We start from the raw sequence: 20,180 nt of genomic DNA, 5'->3' as shown, positions 1-20,180 counted from the left end.
GGACACTTCGGACTGCTGAGAGGGTCAAGAACTGTACACCTCCAGAGTGAGGAAAAGGGCTGGAAAAATCACTCTGGACCCCACTCACCCAGCCCACTACCTTTTTGAACTGCTGCCTTCTGGCCGGTGCAACAGAGCTCTGAGTACCAGAACCGTCAGGCACAGGAACAGTTTGTTCCCTCAGAATATCCATCCCATGAACAGTTCAAACTTCACCATTGAGCAATAATTACTGTAATGTGCAATACACAGCTTAGTCTGTTTATATTTATCCAACATACCCTACCTCTTCTGCCATAACATTCTCTTGCGTCTGTATATAACAGATTGTATTTGTATTTTGGACATCCATAGTCATATTGTGCATTTCTATATATACTTTATTCACTTTTTGCTTTTAATATATTTTTTTATTAGTTTCTCTGTCTTGTTGCTGTATTGTTTGTGCACTGGAAGCTCCTGTCACCAAGACAAATTCCTTGTTTGTGTAAGGATACTTGGCAATAAAGCTCGTCCTGACTCTGATTCTGATCAGCAGTTGCCAATCAAATGCATGTGACAGGGAAAGCAATTTGAACAACTACTTAAACCTAAGTATTCAACTTTGGCATGTAACGTCCTAAATGTTTAATAATAATATTGCTTTAAAAAAATAAAAAAAAATATTGTTTAATATTTAATAATTATCTAAACGGGTCATGACATATAAGAAGTTATTTAAAAAAAAACATACTGTAAATTTCAGAACTCAAAACTTCCTCCTCACAGCAAAAAGAGCATTTGTTGAAACCAAGCTGCCAAAACAAAACAATCTGTACTTCCTCCCCTCTGTGATGTCACACTGTGGTGTTCTCCACAACAACACATCAACACCTACTTTACCTTATCACTTCCGTAGCCCCGCCCAGTAGCGGTGAGCGGGCAATGAGAGAGCAGATCAGTCAAGAGCCAATGATAACAGTGCGTGTTTACTGTCAAGTCTTAAAGGAGAAGTTGCACCAAAACCAAGCATTCTGACAGAGGGTGGAAAGAGGGTGGACAGAATGAGGGTGGGTGTTTTCTTTTTTCTTCTTCTTCTTTTTTTATTAACATTAGAAGTGAACCTACCACGGTTCATGATGGGACATATCTCTTATCTAAATCAGACTCTCAGATCAACTATTACAAAAATACCTCTATCAAAACAATGCTAAAGAATGCCTGTCTTGTTATTTCTCTTCTCATTCTTTGGGATTCACTTCCTGTTGAAAGCCGCATAAAAGAACATTAGTTTTGAATAGTCAAATGGTGACCAGTGCAAAGCGGTAAATTAGCAAGGAAATACGGTTCTTCCATGCAAAGACTTTCTGCAGCCATTCAAATGAGCAGGAGTGAGAGGAATACAGTACATGAGAGCTATACGGTGCAGAATTGCAAGTGATTTCCCCAGATTCCAGACACTGTGGGCTGTACAGCACAGTGATACAGAAAACAATATACAAGAATATTTTATTTAAATTGGACAAATGAACTTGTTTCAGACTTAAATAATTTCACTACATGTTGTTAGATTTATGCTTAAAACATGATATTTATAAACTTAATTCAAAAATATTCTCTGAAAACAAGTCTGAGCATCCTATGCTATTTTGCTATTCAAGTAAATTTATCTTGTTTTAAGTATGCTAATACAGAATAAAAAAAATGAAAACAAGTCAAAAGCAGTGATTAAGTAAATAAAATTTTGCAATGAGACATTTCTGTATGAGTGTCCTTAAAGCTTGATGTTGGAGGGGTCGAGGAGGCCCCCTGCGCCCCCCTTTACATGGCGCCCCTATGCATTGCATTCCTTGCATATATGTTTTTTGCGCCTCTGACTGGAGGTTGCCAAGTTGCTTCCTAACTGCCTGCAGTGTCCATTTGCATTAGGTGAGCTCCATTGTCTGCACTGGCATTGGTTGTTGATGCATCACGTCACACTCATATGCATAAAACTAAATTGAACTATGTCAGAAAATCTGGTCTCTTTTCTGCTAGTTATACCTCAGGCACAGAGTACAAGGAGATTGGTAAACAGCAGATTAATAGTATGAGGCATTTCAAAGAACATAATCCCCCATGGAGCCAGATAAATAAACACAAATTGTTTTCTGGGTGACGACTTACCATCACCCCAATCATCTGTTTCATTTTCAGCTAGTCACTATGTAGACACCTACATTTTGTTGCTAACCACATTCTTAATTCTTCTGAACACATTATGCAGAAATCTGTCAAGAGACAGCGAGATAGAAACTGGGTAACTAAAACAGAGACTTGACACACATTCCAAACCACACCGTCAATGCGATGGTGAGATAATGTGAAAAATGTTTTCATAGATTCAGACTTAAACGAAGTATGCCATTTCTATGCCACTCACATGACCAAACAAACTGTAAAAATTGGACAAAACCTCAAACACTCCTGCTTCAAATTCATTAAGATTGTGATTTTTATAAAAAACAAAAGAAGAAAATGACGGGTAGATTCTCACCAAAAACCAAATGCATTTAGAAGATTTGTATTATGACGCACAAGTCAACAATTCCTGTGAGGGTTAACAATTATTTTAAGCTGAGACAAGAAAAGGCATTTTAACATAAAATCACACACCTCGCCTTGAATCGTAGAGAAGATTGGGTTAAAATCGGTTGCACGTTTGATCAAAATAGGCAAATTCATCTTTTCACTGTTTTTCGATGGGCTATAGTATAACAATCTTTGGGGAGTTTTAATGAATATCTGCTAGAAAAAGTGTCGTTCCTTTAATCTGGTCAAATGCCACACTATCTTTTGGTGAACTTCAAAACAAATGTCCAGATGTCTTGTATTGAATTAAAGGCTGCTTTACATTAAAGGGATAGTTCACCTAAAAATGAACATTCTCTCATCATTTACTCACCCTCATGCCATCCGAGATATGTATGACTTCCTTTCCTCTGCAGAACACAAATTATGATTTTTAGAAGAATAGTTCAGCTCTGTAGTATTACTTTCTTTTGATCTGCTGAACACAAATGAAGATTTTTAGAATTTCTCAGCTCTTTTGGTCCATACAATGTAAGTGAATGGGTGCCAAAATCTTTAAGCCCCTAAAATCGCATAAGTTAGCGTAAAAGTAATCTATAAGGCTAAATCAATATAAATCAATATCTTCAGAAGCAATATGAGAGGTGTGGGTGAAAAATAGACTTTCACATTCTTATTCTTGTGTTTTTGGTGATTCACATTCTTATGCGCCACTACTGGGCAGGGAGAAGAATTTTAAGCAAAAAAGTATTTAAATATTGATCTGTTTCTCATCCACACCTATCATATAACTTTGGACAATATTGATTAAAACACTGCAGTCGTATGGATCACTTTTATGATGCCTATGTGTGCTTTTTTGAGTGTCCAAATTTTGGCACCCATTCACTTGCATTGTATGGACCAAAAGAGCTGAGAAATTCTTCTAAAAATCTTAATTTGTGTTCAGCAGATCAAAAGAAAGTAATACTTATCTGGGATGGCATGAGGGTGAGTAAATGATGAGAGAATTTCCATTTTTGTTTGAACTATTCCTTTAAGGAATCCAACGAATAAAATGTATAAACCTGCAACAGTCAATGGGAAGGTGTGTTGGGTGGAGATGTGCAAAGATACAAGTAACTGCATTGTCTCTAAACCAGCATGGAGAATACAGACTCCTGAAGGAAGCCCCAGGGAACGGTTCAGAGGCGGAGGACACACTGTGGCCTCCCACTTTAGGAGGAAACAGGCTTCATTTCCTCCTCTTTATCCCATGGACAATGGACTGCTTACGTGCTGAGCCAGCCAGGAAAATAGACAGGGCAAGGAACAACAGGGACACCCGAATCAATGGAGACCATCTTTGCCTTCACAAATTCTTTATTTATGCCTGCATACAGTGGCCCCAAAAAGAAGGGGCGGGTTAACGATTTCTGAGACCCCAAGCAACCAAACAACCTGGGGCCCCATTCAGAAAAACTTAGCTAAAAAAATTACAATTTATTTTAAATTATAATTTTAAATTCTTTCTATCATCCGTTCAAGGTCCTTCAAAATGCTTAATGAAATAAAAATCTAGTTAAAAGACAATGAATGCATGTTTTCCAGTTTTTCCACAATACAGTGATAAAAAAAGCAATATTTACATTCATATATGTTTCCAAAACATGTGCAATGTCAAGGACATTCATCCAGCGTGTTTTTACATAGAAAAACACGTTCAGTGAGAACGGCCCCTCATCCGTTTGTGCGTATCTGTGTGAGTGAGTGCGTGTGGGCAAAATAAGTTCAGAAGGCCTGTATATTTTTTTCATAAATGACAAACTCAAAGCCAAAGTCCTACAGACCAGAACCCGGCGACTTCGCAAAACGCTCTGAGACCGCAGACAACAGCGTATTCACGCGTGTGCCCAGAACAACATGTCGCCCCCGACGTCCGGTGCCCCACCAATTGCATGGTTTGCGTGGTGGTTAAAACCGCTACTGCCATATTTGGAGTACACTTAAGCCACACTTTAAAATGTATACATGTTTTTGCATTATATAATGAAATATCAAACCAAGTGGCATACATTTAATAAAATTAATCACAAAATAAATCCAGTATATTGTTAGAAATGAAGCCTAAAAGTATTTGGACACTGGTTGAGAAACTCTTAATGTGATGAACCATCTGTGGTTACTGTGCAAAGACAGGGGAAGTGACTTCATACATCCACTAAAAATCACTTTGACACCAGTTGGCTAGAAGTAATTGCTAAAAGGTCTGGTCTGGCATTATTTGTTTGAGATGACACTTGGTTTAATATTTTGTTATCTAATGTAATTCATACATTTTTAATGGTGACTTCAGTCTCCAAATACGTTTTGGGCATTGAAGATGTTTAAACAGTTTTGGAGAGAAGTCTCTTTCCTAATGTACAGGAGTCGTAGAAAAGGAAAACTGGTAGAAGGAGAGCATACATTGAGAGTATGGGGGGAGGATTTGAGTTCTGCTGCCACATCACCTCCAGAAAATTGTAAAAAAGTTTCTGTGGAACAGAAAGATCCATTTGCATAAACAGAGAGGTAACACAGTGACTAACTCTGCCTAAAGCCAAGGAGAGATGAGGGAAAGAGACAGAAAGAGGGTAGCATGAGCCAAAACCCAAACTCACAAATTTGGTATTCTAAAGGGTACAATAGAGGACTTGAAAGGATCTGAAAGTTGAAGCGAAAAGTTGTTACTTATGATCAGTGTTTCCAATATAGGTCTAAATTACATTCTGTCTTCAACAGATTAGCTTGGAAACAGATCCTGTAAGTACAAGCAGGGCTAGACCTGCAAGTCTCCTTCCAGGGCAAGTTGTGCAACAGTTTAAGGCATTAATCTTCATGAAAAGAACTAAACTAAAGCTTGAGAACCAATTATGATTGCAAAGCTCTGTTTTAAGGGGTTTGGTACAAAACATGATTACTGGTCCAATGATGTTCTAAAAATGCTTCCTGAAAAAACCCTCTCCACATGAATCCTTTTAAGCTGACAATGGCCATCGCCCAGAGCATGGAAATCTGATAATTGAATCAACATTGGCCATGCTGCAGTCAAAGATAGCCTGATTGGCTGATAAAATCTCAGCTTGTCGGTACTACTGCAGATTTGAGGTAAGGATGGTTGTCAAATGGCTGGCCTGTGTCTTATTCCATTAAGGTGGAAATGGGTTCTGGACATTTTGTGGCAGAATAGGGCAATAAATGCATCTGATTTTCCACAATGGGCTAAATTCAACCAAGCTGGTTTTAGTCTTAATGGATACTGAGTTTTTGGTTTAATTGACATGGAAGATATTTTTTTGTTTGTTTTTTTAAATCATCATAAGAGATTTATAATCATGGGATAATCCTCTGCTTTTGACGTCAACACTTCAACAGGCATACGCACAGCATTTGCACAAACTGGATAAACTGGTAAGAACACTGGTAAAGGTGTTTACATGCAATGCAAAATCAGGGAAAGTAGCAAAAAATCTGTTCGTGTTGATAGTTTTTGCTTAAACTGTTCATGATCTTAATTGACAAAAAAAAAAAAAACTATACGTCAATTGCACGTTGTTGGCTTATTAAGCATAATCGGTGCAAGAACATGCATGTAAATACACTCAATGCTTTGGACTCTAATTTTATACAATTTGTGTAGTTTTAATACCCTTCCAACATTTCTATGACTCGCATATCATTTCCTTCATTTGCAAAGTTCACAATTCAGTGTCTTGAAGGGATTTTCTGTGGTGACAAATGCTGACCCTGGGCTTAGAATTGCCATATACAACAGTAAGTTCTGCACACAATGGATATCTGTGTATTCAATATGTGTGAGTGTTATGCAAGCGTGCATGGCAGCTTTGAATGGCAAAGACTGGAAGAAGTGGCAATGGAGTAAAGGAAATACGTCTCACTCTATTGAAATGATCAACTGTAAAATAAAGAGCTTATGAGGTTTTGAAATGCTGTAAAGGATCTTTGATATCTGAATTGAAGTTAATTGAAGCTCTCTTGGACACAAAGGTAAACTCAATTCTGAACCAACACTTACACTCTGTAATTTAGTAAACAAAGTATATTAACTCTAAATCCGAGGACAGGCTTGCTTCTTCAAAACATCTTAACTTCCGTTCAAGCTGTGCAAAAAGTGCTAGTGCATAAAGCATCACAACTGTCGGCACAATGTATTGGGTGGTGCTTACCTTCTGATCCACAATTGAGCATGCAATCTGTTTGACGTAGGCCAAGTCTGCAGTCTGGGGTAGAAGCACAGACTCTCTAGTCAGCCCAATCTGTATGATGAAGGAGACACCGGCTGGTGCCGGAGGCCCCGATGGGATACCCGATGCTCCTCCAGGCCCTGGGACCACCCCCATGTCCACTGGAGGGAAACCTGGGGTTGCAGGGACAGAGACCGGTGTCCCTTGGTGCATCACCACTGACCCAGGTGGGGAAGGGCCACCAAGGGGGAAGAAGACCTGGGACATGGGTCCCGGAGAGATGAAGGGACTGACATTGGCCATGCTGTAGTCAAAGATAGTCAAAAGAGAGGTAAGACTATGTTGTGTGAGGTAACAACACAACTTCACAGACCAGTACACACTCACTCATCAATAGTGGCTGTCCCTGTTGTGTGTCCCTTGTCTCTTTGAGCTCAAACAAAACGGATCCCTTTCCAGGAAGTGGCTCTTCTTTCTTCTCACCCTCTTTTTCACAGAAAGAGCCTCTACGTGGCTTTCATTCCACAGAAGGAGCAGGTGAGGAAGGCGGATAAGTGAAGTTTGTCTTTCAAACTGAGAGCGTCTCGCCCCCTCCTTCTCAACCTCCTCTACCTCCTCCTCCCGCTTCCTGTTCTCCAAAGTCTCCAAAGCAGCTTTAAAGAGGAAAACGTCCAAACTTGAAAGAAACACAGTTAAGAAAAGAAACTGTAACAAAGGAGGAAAAACCGAGCCAAAGTCTGTCTGTTCAAGATGGCCTCCAAGTACAGGAAACAAGCTGGAGAGACAGAGCTCCTGGTTAGGCTTGCTTTGCAAGTCAGACTGTGTTTCAGTTTCTTGTCGGTGTTGAGCAGTGTCTGCTGTGTCTCAGTAAGAAAACTACTGAGGACACTCCCACTCCCCCCTATCTCCACCTCCCTCCCGTCTGAACCTCCCAGAGGCCAGGAGGAAGTGGTGTGACTGATAGCTCTCTTGGCCAATCAGAGCTGTAAAGGAAAAGCACTATGAGATCATACTCCAGTTATGTCTCCTCCCAATACCACCCTCTCTCTCTCTCTCTCTCTCTCTCTCAACTTTTATGTCTCTCCCTTTGTGTAACAGTTTGCCTTGTTTACTCCCCCACCCTGGAATAACTTTGTCGTCCTCTTTTTTTGCCTGGGGCCCCACACTTACACTCATTTCCCAGACTCTCCTTCTCTCTCTCTTTCCCTAATCTGTCTCTCAGTGTCCCACATAATAACCACATACCTGACCTGTAGTGTGTGAACACGCCTAAATGTTCACCCCAAATGCTGCTGTTCTGAAGCCAGCCTAATGTAAAGAAAAAAAGGTGGAAGTTTTGCATTGTTTCCTCTTGAATGGATAAAGGGAGTGTCCACTCACAAACAACGGGTATATAAAACCATGCATTAAGTGCAAATATTTGAGAGCTAAAACCAATAATGAAATTAAATGGGTTCGCTAACTAAAGCAATATGTTGTTTTTTCTAATTCATTTTTCCCTGCAAAATTAGTCCTTTGTACCAGACTTTTTTTTATGGTGTTGGGATTACAAGCATTACACAGAGGGTTTAAGAAATAAATGTTTCAAGTAAGAAAAAAAAAAAATAAACAATCTGCTCAGGTGAGTCAGGTGACTTGAGAAACAAGACTAAAATAAAGGGGCCGTGTCATGTATTTTTTACACTTCATTAACATTCGTCATAATTTTGTTTTAAATGGCCTCTTTCTGACCTTTACAATTAAAGGGACTTTTTTTCTCAATTAAGAATTCTACACTGCAAAAAATGTCAGTAATTTTAACAGTAAAATAGTGTAAAAATGCTACAGAAATAAAATGTTAATTGATTAACAAATATTAACTGTAAAATGTTTTAATATATTTTAAAAGTCAATACAGTAGTTTTTACAATAAAATGATGTAAAAATGCAATAATTTAAATGTAAAAAGAACAATTTTCCTGTACAATTAATGGTAAAAAGAACAAGAGAGTACATGTACTTTTTTACAGTAAATTATTGTTAAAATTACAGTAAAAAACAGTAATCGGGTGTTCCTACAATTCCCTGCATGACCCATTTTATGGGAACAGTTAGGTTTCTTCTTGTTTTTAATATCAGTTACATACACTGGGGTGTTCTGTGTTATTTTTGATGTAATTTAGTTCATGTTTACTGCATTATTTATGTGTTACCATGATGGTGATTAGTGTTTGTGTGAGTGATATTGAGCACTGAGTCTCTTTCTGTTTATTGATCATTGCTCATGGAAAAGCCACTTCTGATGAATTTCACATCATCATGTGACCCTCTGTAGTCACTATGGTGATTAACAAATACCTCATTAAGTAAAGAACAGATTTTTACAGTTTAAGAAGGCATGTTAATTTAATTTTTTTTACTTTCATTTATTACTTCATTTATTAGTTTTTTTTACAGTGCCAGCGTGTAAATTACAAACATTTTAAATTGTAAAATGTACAGGTTGTTCTGTAAAGTGGTTTACATTTAACAGTATTTTTTACAGAATTATTCTGGCAACCACAGCTGCCAATTTATTTTGTAAAAACAACAGGATTTTTTTTACATATATGTAAACACCCTCTTTTATGTGTGGCCAATCACATCTTATCATGCATGTTTATTTACAGGAATGGAAAGCCACAGTTTGATCAGAATTGTGTTTTATTGTAATAAATTTAGGAAAAATAATTTTTGACAAATACACGGTCAGACCACTTGACATTGCGCTATGTTTTATTTACCTCCAACTCTTTTTCTAAAACAGACAGACAGCCTGCACAAATCTTCCCAATTACTATGTTTAAATGCACTTTAACACTTTGAAAATAGTTTAATCCAGGGTTTTTGCAGAAAGCCGTGTTCTGATATGTAAACGAGAATACATTATAACTAAACCCATTTATTTAAACCAATGTTAAATATTGGCTATCCCTCAAGTCTGTGTATGTGCTTTCACATTTGGGGAATCTCAGAGTTTTACATGAGAGGGAAACCTCAATAGTGCAGCACAATTCCGCTACAGGTCTCGATAGAAAGTTAAGTAAATAAACAACAACTCTGGAATATCCGGAAATGAAGAGAATAAAATAGCAGTCTTCCTCGGATGCCATGTTAGTTATTTACACAAGCGTGGTGTGGAAATTACATTGCTGTGGAGAATGCTGCTTAATAAATGATCTGCATGTATATGAGAGAACAGAGAAAGCCGCTAACACATCTCATGTAAACGCATACACTTTTTTCAAGTCTTAAAGGGATAGTTCACCCAAAAATGAAATAAAAATTCTCTCATCATTTACTCACCCTTATGCCATCCCAGATGTGTATGACTTTCTATATTTAGCAGAATACAAAAAAATATCTCCGCTACGTAGGTCCATACAGTGCATGTGATCAGACGTGAAAGTGGAGATATAACGTAAAAAAGGACTTAAATTTGGATCTGTTTCACACCCACACCTATTATATCGCTTTTGAAGACATGGATTTAACCACTGGAGTCATGTGGATTACTTCTGCTTCCTCTATTTGATTTTTGGAGCTACAAAGGTCTGATCACCATTCACTTGCATTGTATGGACCTACAGAGCTGAGATATTCTTCTAAAATCCTTTTTTTGTGTTCTGCTGAAGAAAGTCATACGTGTAGGATGACATGAGGGAGAGTAAATGGCAAGAGAACGTTCATTTCTGGTGAACTATCCATTTTAGCAGCCTTCTGCTGGTCATATGATCAGTCTCTTTTATTTTTAAGACAAAATCAGAACACGGCAACTTGGACAGCGAGCTGATCATGAGAATGTATTTTTGGAAAAATCTTGTGATCACTCACAGTTGGTCAGGAGCGCCTCTTGATCAGTAATGATCAGGTAACTTGTGCACCTTGTCTGCATTGCAGTGTAGTTTGACAGTATAAAACATCACATGGTGACAGGTTAATAAAACAATACATGCCTAAATTCACTGCACAAACTGAAAGTTGAGGCAGGAAATGCATAAGTTTTTATCATTTTTATTCTTTAATTTATTTTTAAATAAGCCTATTGCCTTAGTTTACTTCACAGCCGTGAATCATGATATACTACTTTTACTGTTAGTCAGTGGCTGGTGATATTAGGGGGATCTCATTCTCGAGAACATTTTATTGGACAACATTTTTTATGTCCACACAAGCAAGATTTTCTTGCAAGACAAAAACTACATTTGAAATATGTTCATCTGCTAAATGTTAATTTTGCAACATTTAGATGTACACTAGCATATCAATTCCCTTAAAGCTAATAGACATGAAAAAAAAGTTCGATTTCATGGTATCTTTAAAACTGGACTGAAACTGGTTGTTAAAATGAAAACTGCAAAGGGCTCCTTAAAATGTTATTACTTCAGAGAGAGTCTGCATCTGGATGGGAAAAATGGGCATTGTTGACATGCAAATGTGTGTCAGGGGATTCATCAGACCGTAGAAAGTTGTGGAACTTCAGAACGAGCCATTGTGCCTCTTGGTTTCAATAGATGATCTCTTGGAACAGTTAATTGTAAACATAGGTTTCAGAAGTCGAAACTTGCCTGTTCAATTTCAAAAGATGAAGGAAAATGTTATTTCTTATTACATGACCGCTATTTATTTTGATTTTTTTTTTTTAACTCCTATTAATTTACAGTATTTAGAACCTCAATAAAAAGATCACTAATCCAAAGAAAAGTGGTCCAAAGTAAAACCGTCTGCATATTCGTATAATCTTTCTCAGTCAAATTTAGATGAGACAAAAATGAAATGTCTGTACAAAATTGTTTTTTATTTAGTTTTTTTTTTTTTTTTTACATACAACACATGACCTGCAAAGAAAGAAAAAACAAGAATAAGGAAAAGATGTAATTTGATAGGAGCTATAAAGCAGTTCAAAAATCTGTAAAATAATCAAAATAAATAAAAGGCTGGTCCTAATATCCCTTGTAGTTAGAGGATATTGTTTGAGTACAGCTTACCATGATGTACAAAATATCACACAGTGATAAATTGCGATTAAAAAATAAAAACATGTAACAAAATGTAATTTTACCTTGGCTGTGGACTGATTTTTTTTTTTTTCCCCCATAAGATTTTCTGTATTTTAGGCTTTTTCACAATCACAAGCTAGTCTTAAGCCTAGCAAAAAAGGTACTACCATCTTCTTACACCTTATTAGACATCGTAATGATAATATGTCAAGTAAAGAAACGCAAATAAGTGAAAAAAATGGGAAACGTACATTTTGCATTGGCAGTTTGTCAAACAAACTTTTTCGGTTTTGTTCTTTTTACACTGATTCGCCCTCTCTCTGTAAGGCATGTGTTTTGTCATTGTAGTTTAAAGACTTTGCATCGAGGGGTGTGGAAAAACTGGTGTACAAAAGAGACAGCAGGACTCGTCTAAACACCCATGCAATCTGCAGTCTTTGGAAGAGAACTTAACGATACAGCAATAAATGGATGCACCAACCTATATCCTACACATGCAGTGTAGCATAAAACAAACTGTTAGTGTGCAGTGTGACGTAAACATGAAAAGAGGTAAGCAGCAAAGGATTACGGGATGCCATTGAACAGTTATGTGTGACATTCATTGACTGGGAAACTACCCCAAAACAAATCTGCGTCCTCAATCATAAACAATGAAAACAAAAGACATACTCATGTCCAAATAAAAGAATATTCCACCCAAAAAGAACGTTGCATTATCAGTTTTGGGTGAACTATTCCTTCAAACCACTCCGAGAGGTTTTGTAGATTTGTGAACTTGCAAATCAAACCTGCTTTTCTCGCTAGACACCAGACGCCCCAAGTGGGAAGGCTTGCTTTCTAAGTTGGATGAATGGGACAACTTTAGGTGGAGCTGGTTTTGTTAAGATCTGAAATGTCTCCATTATGCTAGATCGATCTTAATGGCGAGATCTCGAGAGTTCAGGGCAGTAATCAAGGGAACTGAAGATCAGATCTGGCTCCAACTCTTCAACCATTATAGTGCTCAACCCATCAGTCTTTCCATCTCTTCTAACCGGCCTTCTAGCTATCCATCTACGACCACAGAAAACCAGTAAAAGACAATTATAAACCTTGAAGAATGAATTGACAGCTAATATGTGATGTGACCTTTGATCTTGAGAGTTCAGGGTGGAAATCAATGCAACTGAAGATCAGATCTGGCTCCAACTCTTTAATCACCTTCCATTGCACCTTGACTAAAGCCATAAGGTCCATCAAGCAGACTTTGGAATTTATTTCCCTCCAGTTTCAATGTTGCATCTTGATTGCTTGGGTAGTCCATAGAAGCAACTTCACTTCTATAGACACTTCTTTTATCTGATTTTTTTTATCGGAGATCTGAATAATCAATCTTGCCTGGGCTCAAGCCACAAGGTGCATCCAATGGACTTTTTGAATTAGCTTCCCTACAGTTTCCAGTGCATCTTGATTCATCATTTAGTCAACAGAAAGCTGGGAGCACTGCTTTATCTGCACTCAAAGAGCCCATCTTATCTTTGCTTTGAGCCATTGTAATCAGAATATCCTGAAACATCTTCTATCTTGCCTTGGCTGAAACCACAAGGTGCATCAAATTAACTTTTCCCATTTGTCTCCTTCCAGCTTCAGTGTTGCATCTTGATTTCTTGGAAGTCAACAGAAAGCTGGAACATTGCTTTCTCTTCACTCAAACAGCCCATTTGAGCTTGGCTTTGAGTCATTTTAATTTGAATACCCTACAAAACCTTCTGTCTCACTAAAGCCACAAGGAGCATCAAAATACATTTTTGAATTTGTATCTCACACGTTTGGTTACTGTGCATGGATTCCTTAGGTAGTCAAAAGAACGCTGGGGGCAATCTTTTTCTTCACTCAAAGAGCCAATTGGACCTTTGCTTTGAGCCAGTTCAACCAGGATACCTTCAACCGAGACAAGCCTCCCACTATTAACACCAGAGCTTGAGATAATAGATATCCCAAGAACTCTGCTGTTACAGGACACTGATTTTATAATACAGATATACACTGGAATTTGTGATGGGATTTGTAAAAACACTGGAATTTGTATTCATGTTCTTTGGCAACAACCCTCAACAATCCTCTAGAGTGGAACTGCTTTGTTGGATTTTATCATCTTAAAAAATACCCTGACAAAAGCTCTTCCGAATTCTGAAACTCTAGAGGCACTGGCTGTAACTCTGAAATGCCAAAGAACCGTAGATTATGACTTAGAGGAACGGCAGGCATCAACCGAACTTTTATGCTTTCTGACCCGCAACGTAAACAGGTCCCTGATTCAGAAGAGATCTTAGCACCAAGATTGTGAGACAGTGTGCCATGTTCAGCACATTCTGTTTATATACAGAAAGAGTTTGAAATCCTGTTCACCCAACTGAAGATCTTCCAAATTATTCCTCTGACTGAGCAACCACTAGGACAAACACACTACTTGACAGTTGTTTAGTATTACAGATGACTTCACCTGAGTGAATATGTATGATGACAGTGATTACAGGCTTGTATGGACACCGTCACAAACGCACAGCAGGTACTTGTGTTTGGTTTTAGTTCATGATATACAAATGAAATGCAAGGATGTGATTATGAAACTCTGAAATACTAAAGCCCTTAGCTGTGAAGCTAAAGGTAAATGCTAAATAAAGAAACTCATCTAAAGCAGTCTTTGGAATGAAATGCATCAATCGCCCCACGTTACCAGGCGACAGTTACGCGAGGACATTAATTCACAGATTCGAACTAATGCAATTTACATTGAGAAAATGTTCATGATTGGGTAATGTCTTGTTTACCGAGAGCCTTCAAGTCCTCAACCTAAACCATGCATGATATTAAATCTAGGGTGTGTGTGTTGTGTTAAGGTGTGTGTGTTTGCGTGTGTCCATCTGTCAACAGAGTGGACATCCATCTCTACACACTGTGCAGAGTCAGAACGAAATAAAATTTAGTAGTGTTGTCTAACAATGTAATCAGAACAAGAGCAGCAAAATCATTAGTATTAAAAAGAAGTACAATTCATATCACAATGTGAGGCATCGATAAAAGGATTATGGGTTATTGAGTTCTGTGCCTTTAACACAGGCAATGATGTGTAGAACATTTTTCCTTTCAAAGTTAGTGTGATTGTGTGTGTGTGTGTGTGTATGTGTATGTGAGAGAGAGAAAGAGTGTGCACGCATTGTTGGATATTCTGTGTTTCACTCTTTTGGCCCAGTCGTGAGGGTTGCTCCCCTGGAAAGAGATAAAGCAAAAATTAGTTCGCTGCTGCAGATATTACATGTTATCAAACATCTGTATGTACATACAAATACTAACAATTGCTAAATTAAAGCTGATGTATAACATTTTCGGTGCATCAACTTTATACGCAGAGTATGTAAACCATTTGTAGGTTGATTTCACCTAAAAGCGCAAGCACTGCGACTCATTGGCACTATTAATATATTGTTTGTTGGAGTATCCCGACCAGTCCTACACAGCAATATTGACTGGAGCTATCTGTTCAAGTTTTTTGGGATCTGTTTAAAACTGATTATATTTGCAATTCCGTGACACGGTTGGTGCAGGTAGCTTCAAAGTGCTGTGATGAACCCTGTAAATCCTGACATATGAAAGAATTGTCAGAAATGTTTTTTTTTTTTAACATTATACTGTTTTTAGTACCACTAGACAAACTATAAAAAAAAAAATGGCATGTTTTATGCATCATATTTAACACATTAGGCTTTAAAGGTCATTATCCTCCTGAGGCCCATCAATGATTTTTTGTATAGGACATTTGTCATTTAAGTTTTTCTTAGCCCATACATGCTACAGTAGTAAATCATGGAGTATAATCAGAGGACTCCCTGGGCTTTTCAGAGATACCATATGTTTGAGAGTTTGGACATGACAACTTCCTCTCCTTGGTCAATAAATATGGATTGAAATGTAGCACAGTTCAATTCAGCACATCAAATACAATATATATATATTATGCACTATATTGACATTTAAAAAAGGGAAATTGAAAAACTTTTTTTCCCTGGGTCTCAGGAACTTATGGTAAGATGACATCATCATAGCTTGTAATGCAAAATAATCTTCAAAGAGATCTTTATAATGACAGAGCAGGCTGCATATATGACAATACACAGAAATACCGCATTCGTTCACATTTTAAATATATCTTCTATAAAGTATGTCAGAATTTTCAAAACTCTAATGTTTTAAACGAATGTTTTACAGTGGGCATGATTGTAATGAAATGCTGATTGAGAGATATACCTTAAAAGCCTATTGTATCATATTTTATACATGTCATTTTAACTGGCTTTTTCAATAAAATAATATACAAAATTTTAACCAAGCACACGTTGCTTATATTCACCAAATACTAATTTTAAAATATCAGTAACAATATAATCATTACCGTTACTTTAACTTATTAAAATAAGCTGTAATTTATCCCAACATAAAGAGTCCCTTTTCGTGCAAGTCAGCCACTATTTTAAATGGATCGATATAAACATTGAAACCACTTTTTTCCAACAAATAACCACTAGATAGTGCCATACACACGAGAAAATTACACACCATATGGTTTTTGGCTTTTCAGCTTGAAAAGAGAGTGAAACAGGAGCACTCTAACGTTGTGTATCATATTTGATACACACGGCATTATAGGGTTAAAAACTTTTATATAAATACATAAAATAAAATAAAAGAACTTCTAGCACCTCTAACTTGTACTGCTTCTTAATCCAATTTTAAGATATGGCAGAATGCGTTTACCGGTAAGGAAATCAAACGAAAATTTTGGCGAGCGCGTCGGCCCCAGCGCTGGCGATGAAGGGCTGCGAGGGGTGGAAGGCCACATCATGGATGGCCTCATCATGCTTCTTCCTGTGTGCCGTGATCTCCTGCACACACGTGCGATTGTCCAGCATCCACAAGCGCACAGAGCAGTCATGACCTGAGGGAGGAAAAAAAACGCAAGATATACAGTGAGTGAAAGTGTAACTACAAGCTAACAAACCATTCCGTGCGAATGGTTTCATTGACTTGTTCAGTTGGCTTGTCGTTTATCTCGCTGACTTCATACACTTGAGAATGCTTGCATCTGTATATTTACTTACTGCCGGAGATGAGGTAAGTGCCTTTAGGGTCTGTGGTGAGACAGGTTACAGCATCCAGGTGAGCTACCATGGAATGAATCACTTTCCCTGTTGCCACAGTGAGACAGAGAAAAGGAAAAACACTGTCATTTTTCACTGTTAAAATATTTTCTCAGGCATACACGCAAACTAGGTGGCGCTATAATGAGTACATTTATGTTTTTGCTAACAACTCTGGAAACTTAAGGGATGGAATAATATATATATATATATATATATATATATATATATATATATATATATATATATTTTTTTTTTTAATTTTTTTTTTTTTTTTTAAACAATCTGTCTATAATATTTCTCCACAATTATTATTTTTTTTTTGAAAAATCTCCAAGGTCCATGTGTCTGATAGGAATTAAATTGGGTAAACATCATCTACAGACCAGAGTTTCCACTAAGAAATGTTGGTGACAGCCAGTGCATATTTAATAAACATTAAAATAATAAATCATTAGGTTATGTCAATTAATTTCTCACCTAGGCTAATTTTCATTGGCTCTTTATTTTTTTGACTATTTTTCTCCAACTTTACGTAGCAATAAAGTGTTTTACTACTAAAGTGAAGTTACATGTGTCCAGTGTAGCTGGTGCTTATGTGAAAAGCACCTCCTCCAAAACACAAGGCTGTTTTAATTTTGTAGGCTAATTCTTAAGTGAGAAGCTTCTCACTGCAGGCACGTAAGACGGGAATAATGGTTGCTTTTGCTAGTGTGTAGGATACAACATGCTGTAGTGCGGACTAGGACTTTGCAAGCTCCGGGAATCTCTGTGGCACCGAAGCGTGGTTATCAATGGGATGATGGCACGCTGTGCACTTGTGGCATCAACAAAAGGGGTCGACGACCATTCATGTTAATATTTTCACCGGACATTGTGTCCGACAATGTTTGAATTTGTCTGACATTAGGACATTTTAACGGTCAAAAACAGGTAATTACCAGCTAACAGAAACCCTGATACAGACCCTCGTGGAAAAAAAAGGTATTTAAAAAAATAAATAAAAAACGACTTTATTTGTCAAAGCACTCTGGAGTAACAAGTCAGTGAGATTTTCACTGATCCAAACTGGTTGATGTCCAAACTTAACTAAACTTTGCTAATGTTGACGAAGAGATTTTTAATGCCCGTTTAATATGTGAGTGTGATCTGCTCTGACTGTTTAAGAGAAAATGTAAGTTTACAAAGGTTTAATGACAGTGAAATAATAATCTACTGTATATAATGATTATTATGTATAATAACGCTACGGGGAATATAATCCTAATGTCTGATTTGATTTCATCAGTAAATTATTATTATTTTAGCTGATAAGCATGCATTTCCATTAAATATGTATTTTGAAAATAATATTTAAATGTAATCAGAGACAATATTATTTAAGAAAAATCAAATGTTAATTTAAAATATTTTAAGTGACAGTGTGTAACCAGCATATGTACATTTGATGTCAGAAGTTTACATACACATTAGCCAAATACATTTAAACTCTAAACATTAAAGAATTCCTGACATTTAATCATAGAAAACATTCCCTGTCTTAGGTCAGTTTGGATCACTTCTTTATTTTAAGAATGTGAAATGTCAGAATAATAGCAGAGAGAATGATTTATTTCAGCTTTTATTGCTTTCATCACATTCCCAGTGGGTCAGACTTTTACATACACTTTGTTAGTATTTTGTAGCATTGCCTTTAAATTGTTTAACTTGGTCAAATGTTTTGGGTAGCTTTCCATAAGCTTCTCACTATAAGTTGCTGGAATTTTGGCCCATTCCTCCAGACAGAACTGGTGTAACTGAGTCAGGTTTGTAGGCCTCCATGCTCGCACGTGCTTTTTCAGTTCTGCCCACAAATGTTCTATCGGATTGAGGTCAGAGCTTTGTGATGGCCACTCCAATACATTGCCTTTGTTGTCCTTAAGCCATTTTTCCACATTTCTGTAGGTATGCTTAGGGTCATTGTCCATTTGGAAGACCGATTTGAGACTGAGCTTTAACATCCTGGCTGATGTCTTGAGATGTTGCTTTAATATATCCACATAGTTTTCTTTCATGATGCCATCCATTTTGTGAAGTGCACCATACCCTCCTGCAGCAAAGCACCTCTACAACATGATGCTGACACCCCCATGCTTCACGGTTGGGATGGTGTCCTTTGCCTTGCAAGCCTCACCCTTTTTACTCCAAACATAACGATGGTCATTATGGCCAAACGGTTACATTTTTGTTTCATCAGACCAGAGGACATTTCGCCAAAAGGTAAGATCTTTGTCCCCATGTGCACTTGCAAACTGTAGTCTGACTTTTTATGGCAGTTTTGGAGCAGTGGCTTCTTCCTTGTTGAGCAGCCTTTCAGGTTATGTCGATATAAGACTCGTTTTACTGTGGATATAGATACTTGTCAAACTGTTTAATTCAGTATTCCAATATCCAAGGTCCTTTGCTGTTGTTCTGGGATTGATTTGCACTTTTCGCACCAAACTATGTTCATCTCTAGGAGACAGAATGCGTCTCCTTTCTGAGCAGTATGATGGCTGCGGGGTCCCATGGTGTTTATACTTGCACACTATTGTTTGTACAGATTAATGCGGTACCTTCAGGAGTTTGGAAATTGCTCCCAAGGATGACCCAGACTTGTGGAGGTCCACAATTTTTTTTCTGAGGTCTTGGCTTATTTCTTTTGATTTTCCAATGATGTCAAGTAAAGAGGCACTGAGTTTGAAGGTAGGCCTTAAAATACATCCACAGGTACACCTCCAATTGCCTATAAGGATCTAATTATGTAATTGCTTAAAAGATAAACATAATTTTCCAAGCTGCTTAAAGGCACAGTTAACTTCTGACCCATTCTGGAATTATTAAAATGTATACAATCGGTCTGTAAACAATTTGCTAATATGAAATCTGTGGAGTGGTTAAATTTTTTTTTTTAATGACTTCAACCTAAGTGTATGTATACTTCTGACTTCAACTGTAGCTAACATAATTCTGTATTTTCAGAAAGATGAATTATTAGCTAATATTTCCATTTGTTGTCACCATTGCCCTGTTCTGGGCTGATATTTAGCCCAATTTCATTTCTGATAGATAATTTTGCACTTTTAAGAACAGTACTTTTAGCTAAATTTTAAGGACAGGAACTACATATATGTTTAAAATTCAAACTTTTCTTGATTCAGGCTTAGTTTAAAGAATCGTGATTCTAACAGTGA

At 37.3% G+C, this 20,180-nt stretch overlaps 2 protein-coding genes across 4 annotated transcripts in view; both read right to left on the bottom strand.

Moving 5' to 3' along the window:
• LOC127632063 (serine/threonine-protein kinase D2-like) overlaps window positions 1-7,623 on the bottom strand; it is a 52,952-nt gene extending 45,329 nt beyond the window's left edge. Inside the window, exons 1-2 of one of the 2 annotated variants that reach the window (XM_052110539.1) lie at window positions 7,161-7,623; window positions 6,756-7,077 (exon numbers count right to left, since the gene is read on the bottom strand). In XM_052110539.1, the coding sequence (XP_051966499.1) occupies window positions 6,756-7,076 (321 nt within the window). In that variant the 5' untranslated portion in view covers window position 7,077; window positions 7,161-7,623. Of the gene's footprint in view, window positions 1-6,755 lie in introns of both variants that reach the window. The other variant, XM_052110538.1, reaches the window with a different exon arrangement.
• A 3,958-nt stretch (window positions 7,624-11,581) lies between these two features.
• The window catches only part of LOC127632065 (striatin-4-like), a 46,993-nt gene continuing 38,394 nt past the window's right edge, over window positions 11,582-20,180 (bottom strand). For both annotated transcript variants that reach the window (XM_052110541.1, XM_052110542.1), the window contains exons 16-18: window positions 16,930-17,016; window positions 16,586-16,766; window positions 11,582-15,043 (exon numbers count right to left, since the gene is read on the bottom strand). In XM_052110541.1, the coding sequence (XP_051966501.1) occupies window positions 16,597-16,766; window positions 16,930-17,016 (257 nt within the window). In that variant the 3' untranslated portion in view covers window positions 11,582-15,043; window positions 16,586-16,596. The remainder of the gene's footprint in view (window positions 15,044-16,585; window positions 16,767-16,929; window positions 17,017-20,180) is intronic.

Source organism: Xyrauchen texanus, chromosome 38 (genome assembly GCF_025860055.1).
Source record: "Xyrauchen texanus isolate HMW12.3.18 chromosome 38, RBS_HiC_50CHRs, whole genome shotgun sequence".
NCBI classification, from domain to species: Eukaryota; Metazoa; Chordata; class Actinopteri; order Cypriniformes; family Catostomidae; genus Xyrauchen; species Xyrauchen texanus.
The sequence above is the reverse complement of the archived record's forward strand: the minus strand, read 5'-3'. Positions and strand labels throughout refer to the sequence as shown.